This window comes from Procambarus clarkii, chromosome 58 (assembly GCF_040958095.1).
Source record: "Procambarus clarkii isolate CNS0578487 chromosome 58, FALCON_Pclarkii_2.0, whole genome shotgun sequence".
Taxonomy (NCBI): domain Eukaryota; kingdom Metazoa; phylum Arthropoda; class Malacostraca; order Decapoda; family Cambaridae; genus Procambarus; species Procambarus clarkii.
The window spans coordinates 7,518,952-7,532,445 of record NC_091207.1 but is presented as its reverse complement, the minus strand read 5'-3'; the positions used below and the strand labels follow the sequence as shown (position 1 = coordinate 7,532,445).

At 43.9% G+C, this 13,494-nt stretch overlaps 2 protein-coding genes across 4 annotated transcripts in view; both read right to left on the bottom strand.

The window, feature by feature from the left end:
* LOC138353522 (zinc finger protein 271-like) overlaps positions 1-10,444 on the bottom strand; it is a 62,571-nt gene extending 52,127 nt beyond the window's left edge. The window contains exon 1 of one of the 3 annotated variants that reach the window (XM_069306512.1): positions 10,287-10,444. The gene's annotated coding sequence lies outside the window, so the exon portion shown is untranslated. Of the gene's footprint in view, positions 1-9,852; positions 9,977-10,286 lie in introns of those variants that run through there. The other 2 variants (XM_069306513.1, XM_069306514.1) reach the window with 2 other exon arrangements.
* Positions 2,547-3,773, bottom strand: LOC138353509 (piggyBac transposable element-derived protein 4-like). The gene is made up of 2 exons (XM_069306488.1): positions 3,179-3,773; positions 2,547-2,857 (listed from the first exon to the last, which is right to left on the bottom strand). The coding sequence occupies exons 1-2, from the start codon at positions 3,771-3,773 to the stop codon at positions 2,547-2,549; spliced, it is 906 nt and encodes a 301-aa protein (XP_069162589.1).
* Positions 10,445-13,494: the final 3,050 nt, after the last annotated feature.

Here is a 13,494-nt window from a genome sequence, read left to right as displayed (position 1 = left end):
TTGTTGACATGAGCATGTTGAACTGCTATAACTTGTACCAGGTGAAAACTGGACGTAAACCTATTTTCCGTTCATTTGCTTTAACACTTGCAACACAGTTATTAGCAAAGTTTGGTCAAGAAGTCCCTGGCATACGAAGACCAATCATGAACCCAGTGTTGCAGCATGCTGCAACACCCAGGCTCGCTCACATGGATGCCTTTCAGCAACACAGACTAAAGAATTTGCCAGCAGGTGGAAAGCGTGCAATAGGCCAACGTGCATGCGTAGTATGTAAAACAACAAAACGAAGAGAGCAAAAACGTAAAATGGTGCAAACATGGTGTGAAGGGTGTGGAGTTGCATTGTGTGCTGTCGACTGCTTCAATGACTACCCTCACTCCAAGACTTCTAAATGTGCAATAATAGTGCAAAAACCTGTACATAGTGCATGCTAGTGTGTACATATAAAATAATGAACATTGTGATTACTGTACATAATATAATGCCATAATGGAAAAGTTTGTGTGCGCATGTGTATACTCGATGTGTGCAACATATATTGACAATAACTGTCAAGTGACATTATGTGCAACATAATTAGTGACTAATATTGCAAAGAATACACGCGTAAACACTGTAAATAATGACGTGAAAATAAATTCGTGGCAACTGTGGCTGCTTGAAGACCTCGCGCGACGCCTCCGGGACGCACCATGCATGAGCGAACATGCAAACTGTGACGTCATCATTCATCTTCTCGGCTCAATTACATCGCCGTTAAGTACAATTGAATTTTTTTTTTCTCCCCCCGTGATCAGGAAACACGACTTAACAGGTTAGGAAGAAAAAATAATTTTTGTTGTTTTTTTGTTTGCGCCTGTGGGTGTCAATCAGTATATAGCCATGCGCCATTTAAGGGTTAAAGGTCTTTAACAGCCTAAGGGTTAAGGTGCCTGATTCAGGGTTTGCAGAGCACCATATGGCACTTTTAGGTATAGGGAGAGAGTCAAAACTCCTGCAGGTACATGGGCCTCACATCCTCTTGACTCAGGACTCCTGTAAACAGACACCATCTTGAAAAAAAATCGTCAGCATCTTTGCTGGCTGTAAGAGCCTTAACCCTTCCACTGCTCAGGGATCCTGAGGACATTTACACCCCTGTACCCAAGGAAAAAAAATTCAAAATTTTTTTTTCGTCTTCTAAACATGTTAATTTGTGTCCACTGAGCATGGGAAAAATAATAAAAAAATTCTATTGTACATACCAACGACACAATTGAGCCGACAAGTTGGCCGATGACGTCACAGAACGTGAGCGCTCAAGGGTGCTGCGTCAGGCAGTCGTCACTCACAGCCGCTCAGGCGGCCCGAGTTGCCACGAATTTATTTTCGCGGAATTATTTACAGTATTCTTGGGTCATTTTACACTATTTTTTTCGCTAGTATTGTTCCAATTATTACCACTAGACGTTGTATTATAATAAAAATGGTATAGACTCACTAGGCGCTCACATATTAGTGTCACAAGTATGCCCACCAAAATGGTATAATTTACAGGAAACATTCAATGTATTTGTTTTTTTTTTTCAATAAAAACACAAAAATTAACTTGATACGTACATTTATTTACAAAAGAATTACACATTTAGTAGTCCTGGAGACTGATACTGTGCGAAACAGTCGATATGGCACAGAGGGACGGCACAGGCTTCGCACCATGTTAACGCCAATTTACGTTTCTGTGGCCTCAATTTGGTACTGGAACACACAACACACCGACACTGGCCTGCTGCACGAGCTCCAGTTGGTGGTAATTTCTTGATTTGGTGTATCAGAAAGGCCTCCCTGTAAGCGAGCCTGGGTGCAGGAGCATGGTTCAATATTGGGTCTCGAATGGGTCTTTGTATGCCAGGTCTGTCTTGCCAAATTTACCTAGTAACTGTTTCACAACTTGAAAACTAAACGAACGGAAATATAGTTTTCTACCTGTTTTCACAAGATACATGTTGTAACTGTTCAGCATTGTTGCATCAATAAGGTGGAAAATCATTTTCATCGTCCACTTCACTGTTTTCCGTACACACTCTACAGCACCCACCATCATGTCACATTTATCAACTAAACGCATGTTGATGTTGTAGTCCATCACACAATCTGGCTTATATATTATTTGCTTTGTTGTTCTGTTCACCTTGCCACTGTCCACCATTGTACCAGGGTGAATGGTGGTCAACATGTTCACTTCACGTCTGTCTTTCCACCGCACTGAAAGCATTGCACCACTTTTTCTTACCTCGCAATCACCTATTTGCATAGCAGTGTCAAACACAGGCATTTCCTTTCGTTTTGGCTTTACTGTGCCACACACTCCAGTCTTATTATCAAGCAAGAATTTCGTTAGCAAGGGACTGGTACAATAGTTATCTGTGTACAATATGTGGCCCTTGTTCAGATATGGTGCAAATAGTGCCTTCACCACACTACCTGAGAAACCATGTTTGTTATTAGCAGGAATATATACATTTGTGGCTGAATAAAGTATCATGTGTAACACCATTCCTGATTCAGTCACAGAGCACAAAGAATTTCAGTCCAAATCGGTGACGTTTTGAGGGAATATACTGCTTGAAGGCAGCACATCCTTTGAAAAGCACAAGGGATTCATCAATAACCACCTTTCGAGCTGGTACGTAGTAATCTCGGAACTTTCCAATCAGGCCATTTAGCACGTGCCTCACCCTCCAAAGCCTATCATTCTGTCTCTCGTCTGCATTATTTGCAAAATGAAGGCACCGTAGGATCAACAGAAATCTGTCTCGGGACATATATTTCCCGAACAATGGTGTTGGAACAGCGTTGTCTTTGCTCCAATAACCTGAAATTACATGTTTCACACAATGTTTCATCAACATGCAAACTGCGAAAAACACATACAGTTCACCAACAGTTCTCTCTTTCCAACGCTGTAGTCGTGAAAATTCTGATACTTCCTCACCTTCAATGAGATTGGCCGCAAGTCTGTTCGTTTTGTGAACAATGTGTTCCATGAGCGGCTCATCGAAATATGCAGTAAAGAAGTCCATTTCAAACATTTTGTCACTAGTATCAGGGAAAAGATCAGTAATTCCCACATCTCTGTTGTCAAAGTCGGGAATTTGTGGAACAAAATCTTCCTCATCACTCCACACAAACAAACCTGCTGCCTTCCGAGAGCCATGAGCTGCACCACGGCGAGGAATCCGGGGACCAGGATCTGAAGCAGGCATTGCAACAGTAGGGGCAGGAAGGGTAGATGAGGAAAAAGATTTGGAACATGAGGGAATTTGTTCCTCATTGTCGCCATATTGTTCCATGCGGCGGCGCTTGGCTGGGCGAGCAGCTGATGCGGCGAAACTTGTACTGGCACTAGCAGCCGGGGTAAAACTATTCTCCGATTCTTCATCACTAAAACCTGAGAAAGATTCACCTGTTTCAGACTCGTCGATCATATCACAAACGTACAATGGAACAGATGAACGACGTGCTTGGGCGCGAGGTGGTGCCGAGTGGTGTCGAGTAGTAGTGGGTAACTCGTGTGGCATCCTCACCCTCGTGGCACCAACATGTTCACCCTCACTATCCGTTGTTTCTATTTCTTCAGGCTGTGTATAATCTTCATCTATATCCGAGTCGTCAATATCAGATTCGTCAACGTCCTTGAACAATTCATTTGCAATTTCGTCTTCAGTCAAAGACTGCTCGGCGCGGTGCACTGAGCGAGGTCGCACACTGGGTCGTGATGTGCTCGCCATGGTGTCTGGCCACTAAGGCCTGTGAAACAAAGGAGACCTGCTCTAATTTTTTTTCAAGATGGCGTCTGTTTACAATCGCCCCTGGCTACAGTATGGGTGACCCCTTTACACCGCGGGACATTTGAATCGTGCCTGGCACCCTTTGGTGTTTATATACGCCATGCGCACGGTGGGGCATGTTACTTATGGCGTATATATACGCCATGCGCAGTTTAAGGGTTAAACCGCACAATACATATATAGACGATTTCAGTAACAAAACCGAAACTGCGCAATACATTAATGGCTGTTTTCATGTCTAGCGCTATAATTTAAACGCCCCACGTGGGTTAGGGGTAGTCATCAGCGAGCCACACCCGACCATAAACAAACGCCACCTGGGAAAGAAATCCCGCGAAGGCCGCCATTGTGTAAAGGCCTCAGTTACCCGGCGGACACCATGTCGAGCGCATCAAGTTCCAACAACCGACCCCGCTCAACGAGGCGTTCCTCCCAACCTCTGACCGAGGAAGAAATTAATAAGAATTTGTTCCTGGATGGTGATGAATCTGATACTGATGACTCAGACTTTGATCATGACTACACACAGCCCTCAAGGGTGGATACGACCGACGACAAGTGCGAACATGCTGGCTCCACCAGGGTTGGGCCTAGCATCTCACCCCATGTCTACTCGCCCTCACTCGACTCCACTTCGTGCCAGACCCCTCAGTTCATGTGCTACTTTGCAGGATATTGATGTTTTGGTTAACGAGTCTAAGGAAGATGAATCGTTTTCCTGTTTTACTGACTTAGAATCGGAAAATAGTTTCGGTGCTAGTGCCAGTGGAATGTGTGGTGTTGCCAAGCAACATTTTGTCGCGTCAGCAGAATCTGGCCTGGCCATGCGGCACTGCATGGCACCACATGGGGACGCTGATGAACAAATACCTTCAACATCAAGTAATTTTCTGTCACCGTCCCTGCCCACCCCTACTGTTCCTAGACCTGCTTCAGCTCCTGGTCCATGGTTTTCTCGCCGTGGTGCCACTATTGACTCTCGAAAGACACCAGGTGTTTTTGTGTGGAGTGATGGGACAGATTTTGTTCCACAAATTCCTGTTTTTGATAATTCAGATGTTGGGATTACAGACCTTTTCCCTGATAAAGGTGCAGATATGTGTGAAATGGACTATTTTACCCCCTATTTCGATCAGCCGCTCATGGAATATATTGTTCAGGAAACGAACAAATATGCGGCTGATCTCATTGATGAGGAGGAGTTGTCTGATTTTTCACGTTTACAGCGATGGAAAGATACGATTGTGGGTGAAATGTATGTGTTTTTGGCACTGTGTATGTTGATGAAACATTGTGTCAAACATGTACATGACCATTATTGGAGCAAAGACCATACTGTTCCAACACCAATGTTTGGCAAATATATGCCTCGAGACCGATTTGGGATAACACTCAGGTGTCTTCATTTTGCAAATAATGAACACCAGAATGATGATGATAGACTTTGAAAGGTAAGGCACGTCCTGAATGAACTTATTGAAAAGTACAGGGATTTCTACGTACCAGCTCAGAAGCTGGCGATTGACGAATTCCTTGTGCTTTTCAAAGGATGTCTTGCCTTCAAGCAGTATATTCCCTCCAAATGTCACAGATTTGGATTGAAATTCTTTGTACTGTGACTGTGAAACAGGAATTGTGTTACACATGATCATGTATACGGGTACAAATGTAGACATTCCTGCTAATGACCAACATAGCTTCTCAGGTAGTGTTGTGAAGTCACTGCTTGCACCATAACTGAACAAGGGCCACATATTGTACACATAACTATTATACCAGTCCCTTGCTAACTAGGTTCTTGCTTGATAATAGAACTGGAGTGTGTGGCACAGTGAAGGCAAAACGAAGGGAAATGCCAGTGTTTCACACTGCTATGCAGGTTGGTGATTGCGAGCTAAGGAAAACAGGTGAAATGTTTTCAGTGCGGTGAAAAGACAGGTGTGAAGTGAACATGTTGACCACCATTCACAATGGTACAATGTTGGACAGTGGCAAGGTGAACAGAACAACAACACAAATAATCTATAAGCCAGATTGTGTCTTGGACTATAACATCAACATGCATTTGGTGGATAAATGTGATATGATGATGGGGGCAGTAGAGTGTGTACAGAAAACAGTGAAGTGGACCAAGAAAATGTTTTTCGACCTTGTTGATGTAACAATGCTGAACAGTTACAATATGTATCTTTTCAAAACAGGTGGTAAACAAAATTTCCATGCATTCAGTTTTACTGTAGTGACACAATTACTAGAGAAGTTTGGCAAAGTAATTTCTGGCACACAGAGACCCATTCTGAACCCGGTATTGCACCATGCTCCAACACCCAGGCTCACTTTCAAGGATGCCTTTGTCACACACAATCTAAGGTATTTACCACCAACTGCAAAGTGTGCTGTTGGCCAGCATGAGTGCAATGTATGCAAGACAACAACAAAGAGGCAACAGAAACAAAAAATGGTGATGACTTGGTGCACAGTGTGTCAGGTCCCTCTGTGCTATGTCAAATGTTTTGACGAGTATCACAGTCTTGATGAGTTCTAAATGTTAAAGACTGATGCAAACACATGTAAATACAGAATAAGTGGGTGTAAATATTGAAAGTAACTCATAAAAAATAGTATACTTTATTGAAAATAAGACATTTTTGTGCAAATACTTGTGACATTAATATGTGGATATAATATACATTAATAACAGTTCTATGCTAACAAATCGTCAAGCGAGAACATATTATTACGTTGTTATTACGCTATATACACACATTATATATAAATATCTACCTGTTTTATTCACTATACTTGTACAAGTAAATTGGTATGGTGCCCAAAGACCATCGTGGTCACCAGTAAACAACATGATAAGTCGTGCAGACGACGCCACCGCCCTCACCAAAATGGCGGCTCAAAACCTTCTCTTGCTGTTTATACCCTCTATACACACGTTATATATAAGTATCTACATTTGTGTTCACCATAGCGAACCATTAAGCTGGTATGCTGAGTGCAGTCAATAAAAGGTGGCCACACACAGTCAGAAGACATCGCCACCACCCTCCCTCCCACAGCATTACTCCTCCCTCCATGGCGCACAGCGCTAAATATCACCACAATCCTGCTATTATCAGAACCCTGGTCAGTTTTATCACAGTCGGGGGTCTTCTGTAATAATACCATCGCTACATAATAGCATGAACAAGTATATTTTGGCATTTTTAGGTGATGCTGTGGTCACAAGCTGAACAGCAGTGCTGTTAGCTCATGCTGCATGTGTCAGGCTTGGTTGCTCACTCAATACTGAGGCCAATAACACCCGGGAGTTTGGCCCGCGATTTTTCTTTAAAATGGCGTCTGTTTACAAGAGCCCTGATGAAGGTGTGGTGAACCCCGTGTATCCGCGGGCCGTTTAAATCTTGCGTAGTACTCCAACACGTCATATGATGTGATGCGCAGTTGACTGGAACAACGTCCAACACGTCATATGACGTGATGCGCACTTTAAGGGTTAATACTGAGAGAGCAACCGAGGCTGGTGCATGCAGGAGCTCACAGCATCATTGTACAGCTAGGGGCCACAGCACCACTTAGCAATGATGAATAAAATAGGTAATTAAAATTATTTTGTGCTGATAGTGTCATAGATGATCCTGACTGTGATAAAGACTAAGTACAATGTTCAGATATCAGTGAATACAATGCTAGTTATGATATTCACAGCATGAGGTACAGACACAGCACCCAGCCATTGTTTCCTGCATCTACACATCATGAAACGATCTTATGTTCCTTCACTGATGTTCAGTTCCATATGGAAATGGATTCATATTTGGAATTTTGTGACAAAAATGTGATAATAACAGCAGTTTTGTAGCCAGTCATAGCAAGATGTGTAGAATATTAGGGCATTGTCTTCCATCTTATTACTACTGGCGTCGTCTGCTTGTGGCTCTTTGCTGTGTTTTGATTTCATCACCATACCCACCAGAACTGCTTATTTGTAGTTATGGTTCAAATAAATGTTAATTAATAGTGATATATAATGTGTGTGTATATAGCATAATAACAAAAGGAGCAATGTTTGGTTGATCTAAGAATATAATATACGTGTCACCATATATGAGCCTCATATTTTTTTAGAATAGTGACATTCCATACACTTAATTATATAAATTCCACATATTACATCTAATTTAATAATATTACTGCAAAAAACTGGATATAAAACCATTCACAGACAGTGAAATAATTATGTAAAAATGTATTTGGGGCAGCTCCTGCCACACTTAGCTGTTGGGCACTAGACGAATGAGACACTGAAATACAGTAATTTTGACAAATTATATTCGCAACTGCCGCCCCACGGGGTGGCAGGGTCAAGTGTCCCCGAGAGTATCATTACTCAGTGCCCATAATTTGCTCAACTTCTCAGCTCCATCACGGCAAAGTATGTCACATACAACATTTTTTTCTTGTTTCCCGTGATCAGAGATCGCATTTTAATAATACAGCGTAAGAAGATAAAATAATTTTTTGGAAATAATTTATTTTCTGCGCACCACAGGGGTGTCAGATTTTAATGCAGTGTAGTGGTTAATCTGATGTACCAATCTGCATACAGAAATGCACTTACTAGGGAGCTACAGAGGAGACAAGCTCATACTGCTTTGAAAAGTATGATAATGCATGTACATGGATGGGATTCTGGGAGTTCTTCTACTCCCAAGTACAGCCCTGGGCTAGGCTTGACTTGTGACAGCTTGCTCCAACAGGCTGTTGCTTAGAGTGGCCCGCAGGCCCACATATCCACCACAGCCGAATGATCCTGCACTTGAAGAAAACTATCTAGTTTTCTCTTGAAGGTGTCCTCGTTTCTTCCGGCAATATTTCTTATACCTGCTTGGAGTATGTTGAACAAACGTGTTCAACATACTTCTAATGTTTATAGTGTTCTCTGATTTTGCCTATAGCACCCCTGTTTTTCACTGGTTCTATTCTGCATTTTTTTTCTAATCATTCACTTCAGTATGTTATGACTGGCATGTACCTGTAGTTAATTTGTTTGGGCGTGAACTCACTCTTTGACTTTGGAGGTGAACTCTTTTTTTTGGGGGGGGGGGGAGAGGGGGGAGGGGGGACTCTGGGACCTTCTGGCCCACTCATTGCAGTGGCCTTGCGGCTCTAGTTTCTTTGCCTTGTGGCAAATTTCTTGTGTAGCCTTCTGGCTATTTTCCTCATGCTGTGCCATTGATATCCAACAACAATGTCTTCCCTGCTGCCACAGTGTGACTGGTAACCCCCACAAGGTCTCCTCCACCACCAACACACTGAGGTACCTCAGACATATGCACTACTGCCACAGCAGGAGCAGTACCCCCACACTAAACCCTTACTTGCCACCATAGCAATGTCTCTTCTGCTGTGTAGAGGTGACCCACGTGTTACAACAATAGCACAGTAATTCACCTGGAACTGTCGTCGTAGGGAGAGGAAGGGCTGGTAGGGTAGGTGGAGCAAGTCTAGGCTCCTCAGGAAGGGTAGGACAGAGGGAATCAATGCCTCTTAGGGGTCCTATGGGCACATATCCTAAGTGCCAGTGGTGCCGGGCAGGCGTCGTCCGCGTTGGGTCACATGCAGTTCAAATCTGCCCCACTCGGCCTGCGCGGGCTGCCGCGCGGGTAGGCCGTGCGCCGTCGTCGTCCACCAATCAGGGCACAGCCCTGCCTATACTGTAAAATGTCTCCTTGGCGGGCACTTTGAATGTGGTTCCCTCTACAGCTGCCAGTGGGACTTGTACACCACAGCTATACCTACTCTCCACCACTGCGAGACTGGTACCTCACTGCAACACTTCTCCCACCATTGCAGAGGGTCTGGAACCCATACCTATGTCTTCCCCACCACCACAGTGGGGCTGGTTTCCTTACACCATTGTCTCTACTACCCCACTGAGTGGGGTTGGTACCCCACAGCAACATCTCCCCAGCAACCAGTAGGGCTAGTACCCCACAGCAACACTGACCTGGCCACCAGCGAGGCTGGTACCCCACAGCAACATCCCCTGCCATTACTGTTGGGCTAGTACCTCCACAGCAACATTTCCCCCGCCACCACAAACGCTGTCTCCCTCCACACTGTTTCCACCTGCTGCCACAGTGCAGCTGGTACCCCACACCGTCTCCAGCTGCCGCCAGTGTGATACACAGCTCTCTAAAAGGAAGGCGCGACGTAGCGTGACGTTGAAAAAAAAATGGTAAGATATAACTTGGTGGTTACACAGCTAGTGAGCAACACTACAGGAAAGCATCATGAAGGGCAGTAAATATTGGCCAGTGACTACGGCCAGTCTGAGTAAACACGGCTTCATGCCCAGGGAGGCCACAATATTTTCCAGTGTTCTGGTGTCATTAGCAGCTGCTACCTGTGAGAAATGACTAAACTGATATTCCAACGTACCTCAAATGTCAACCAACCCACCATATATCTCCATATGGTGAAGATAACTGACCAAACGCCCGGGACACCGACCAGCTCAGCTGTTGTTGGTAAACACTATGGTGGCGCCGATGACGTCACATTGGGTAATTCGAATTTGTCGATACGGAGGGGACTGGTCAAGTCGTATACTGCAATTTCGGATACCGGGCTAGAAACAACTTCGTTCACTGAGAAGTTTGTACATACAAACCATTCCGTTCGTATATGCGCTGGTTTGTGTTCGCTGTTGCTCTCGTCTGAATAAATACATGGCACTTGTTCATATAATTAGCGCTTCCATTATTAGAATTAAACCATACCCCCAACCATAGGTGCAAACCATACCCCCTTACAGTTGAAATCTATTTATTTATATACAAGAAGGTACATTGGGTTGCGAGAGTACATAACATATAGCAGCCACTAGCGGTCTCCGTGGTGTAGTGGTAAGACACTCGCCTGGCGTTCCGCGAGCGCTATGTCATGGGTTCGTATCCTGGCCGGGGAGGATTTACTGGGCGCAATTCCTTAACTGTAGCCTCTGTTTAACGCAACAGTAAAATGTGTACTTGGATGAAAAAACGATTCTTCGCGGCAGGGGATCGTATTCCAGGGACCATAGGATTAAGGACTTGCCCGAAACGCTACGCGTACTAGTGGCTGTACAAGAATGTAACAACTCTTGTATATATCTCAAAAAAAAAAAAAAAAAAAAAAAAAAATATATATATATATTAAGAGGTACATTGTAGCAAGATTTGAGATTAAAGGATTTAAGACTAACACGTTTAGAAACAAGGCGCCCCCGAAGGAGGCTGTTATTTGTTATGCACCCCATACTCAACCAGTAAGTAGTGGAGCAAAACATAGATTACATGGTCATAAAGTCTTAATCAGACCAATTCAATTCAATTTCTTTCTTTATTATGCACCCCATACCCATCCCGTGGGCGGTGGTGTAAAGGATTACAGAGGCACATAATCGGTTCAGGAACTGAACCCTCTAGTTCGTTTAGCTAAGCAAATAACAATTTGTGACGCTAGTTACAAAATTATTACCTCGGTACCCCTACTCAAATCTCTGAATATGTTAGACATTAAGTCTCTGCACATTCTCTCATGTGTATTATACATATATAAAACGCTAAACTATAATGCCAATCCTGATCTCAAAAGCTTCATAGAAGGTTGTAACAGAACCCATGAGCACCACACCAGAAATAAATACAGTTTTGATATTCCTAGAGTACGACTTAATCAAACTAGAAATGCTCTACAAATCAAGGGGCCCAGAATGTGGAATGACCTTCCCGACCATGTTAAAGACTGTACCTCTCTCAACCAGTTTAAGTTAAAAACGAAGCTATACCTAATAAATTCCCTGTAACCTACCTTACCCTTCTATTGTCAACCAATGTCTGTTTTTCTTTAAAGAGCGCTGTTTGTCGACATATTTGTATTTGTGCTGCTTTTTCATCTATGTTTTCATTTCTTGTTTTCATCTACTCATTATGCTCAATTAGTATTAAGCTTGTCATTTAAGTTTATCATGCCCGAAACGCTTTGCATAATAGTGGCTTTAGGCATTGTATGTACTAGCTCTACCTTAAGTCAACCAATCTTTGTAAAAATTTATTGTATGTATGTACCTTACCTAAATAAAATATTATTATTATTATTATTATTAATATTATATATACATGTACACACTCTCATACATACATGTACATATATATATATACGTATACATATATACATACACATACATATCTAATCACCTACACAAATACACACATCAATAATCTTTGTGTCACAAGTGATCAACAAGAGGCTCACAACAGTCACTAAACAAGGCACTTTACATCTATGGTGAGTCACGCAGTTACTAGTCTTGCTGCACACCCACCCAACTGGGCGGCAGCTTTACAGTCATGTGCATGCATTACCTACAGTAAGCAAATTTTGGATATTTCGCTAAGATTTCGAGCAGCACATCATTATGAATGAAGTACTTACACATTTCTTGGACACTATTGATGGTGTTATCTCTAAATTCCGCGATTTTTTCACATTCCATTATATAATGACGCAAAGTATGCGAATATTTCTGCTGACAGAGTTTACATTTAGTCAAATCTACATCAGCAGATGTTACAAACTCCCAGAGGTACTTGTAGCCGAGCCTAAGCTTAGCAGTGGTAACATCTAGAAGTCTGCTAACATTATTGGATGACCCATAGACGTGCGGTTCTTCCTGCATAATAGAATGATGATAGATGGAGTAACTGGTGGGAATTTCACCTTGCCTCAAGTCTCCGAAATATAGTTGATGTTCCTGGGATATTGCTGCCCTGATTGGCTGCTTGCTCGGTGCAGGGTGCGGTCACGGCGTTGGCGCTCTCTCAGTTGTTGGCTGACGTCTGGTGCGGGCAGGTCGCTGTTGTTGGTGTGTGGTGTGCCGGCTAGCCTGTGGGGGCTGCTAGTGTTATGGCGTCGTCGGTGACGCGGATTCGGAGGGTGGATTCCGCAGGATTGGAGTTCTCGGCGGCTGCTGATTGGGCGTTGGTGGAAGTGACGCTTTTGGATGTTTTCCAGGTGGACCTGCTCACTGTTTACGGCCTTGAGAAGATCTCTGATAAGCGTGTGGTGATCAAGTTCTCTGCCCCTGGTCCATATCAGCGTTTTGTGAGTGATTTTGCTGGGCGTTCTCATCTGCTCCCGGGCTCTGCTGGTACTGTGGAGGTGTCGGACCGGTGTGTGGCGCCGACGTTTGTCAGCATCCATGGAGTTCCCTTGGACTTTCCCGAGGAGGTCCTTCGCACCTGCTTCTCTCGGTACGGTACTGTATTCACTCACCGTATAACCTGCCTCCGCTCAGGCCGCCTGTCGGGCTTGAGGACCAATGTGCGGACCCTTGGCATGCGCTTGACGCGTGATATTCCTTCTCAGGTCAAGTTCTACGGCTTTAACATGCGGGTTTTCTATGAGGATCAACCACGCACCTGTTTTCGGTGTGGTTTGCGAGGGCATCTTGCGGCCGGTTGCACTGCTTCCGGGATGGGGGAACCAGCTATCTTCCAGGAGGGTGATTTTCCCCCCTTGGGGGTTAGGGGGGCCAAGCCAGGTGGTGCAGAGACCGTGTTTGTCCCCCGCGGCCCCTCCTCGTTGTTGGTGCCTTATTCTGCTT

Bases quoted from the DNA above. Each gene is read 5' to 3' on its own strand.
- LOC138353509 (XM_069306488.1), bottom strand. From the start codon at position 3,773: ATGGCGAGCACATCACGACCCAGTGTGCGACCTCGCTCAGTGCACCGC. The intron at 2,858-3,178 runs GTTTGTTTGTGT...ATGTAATTTCAG, and splicing joins TGGCTCTCGGAAGGCAGCAG to GTTATTGGAGCAAAGACAAC.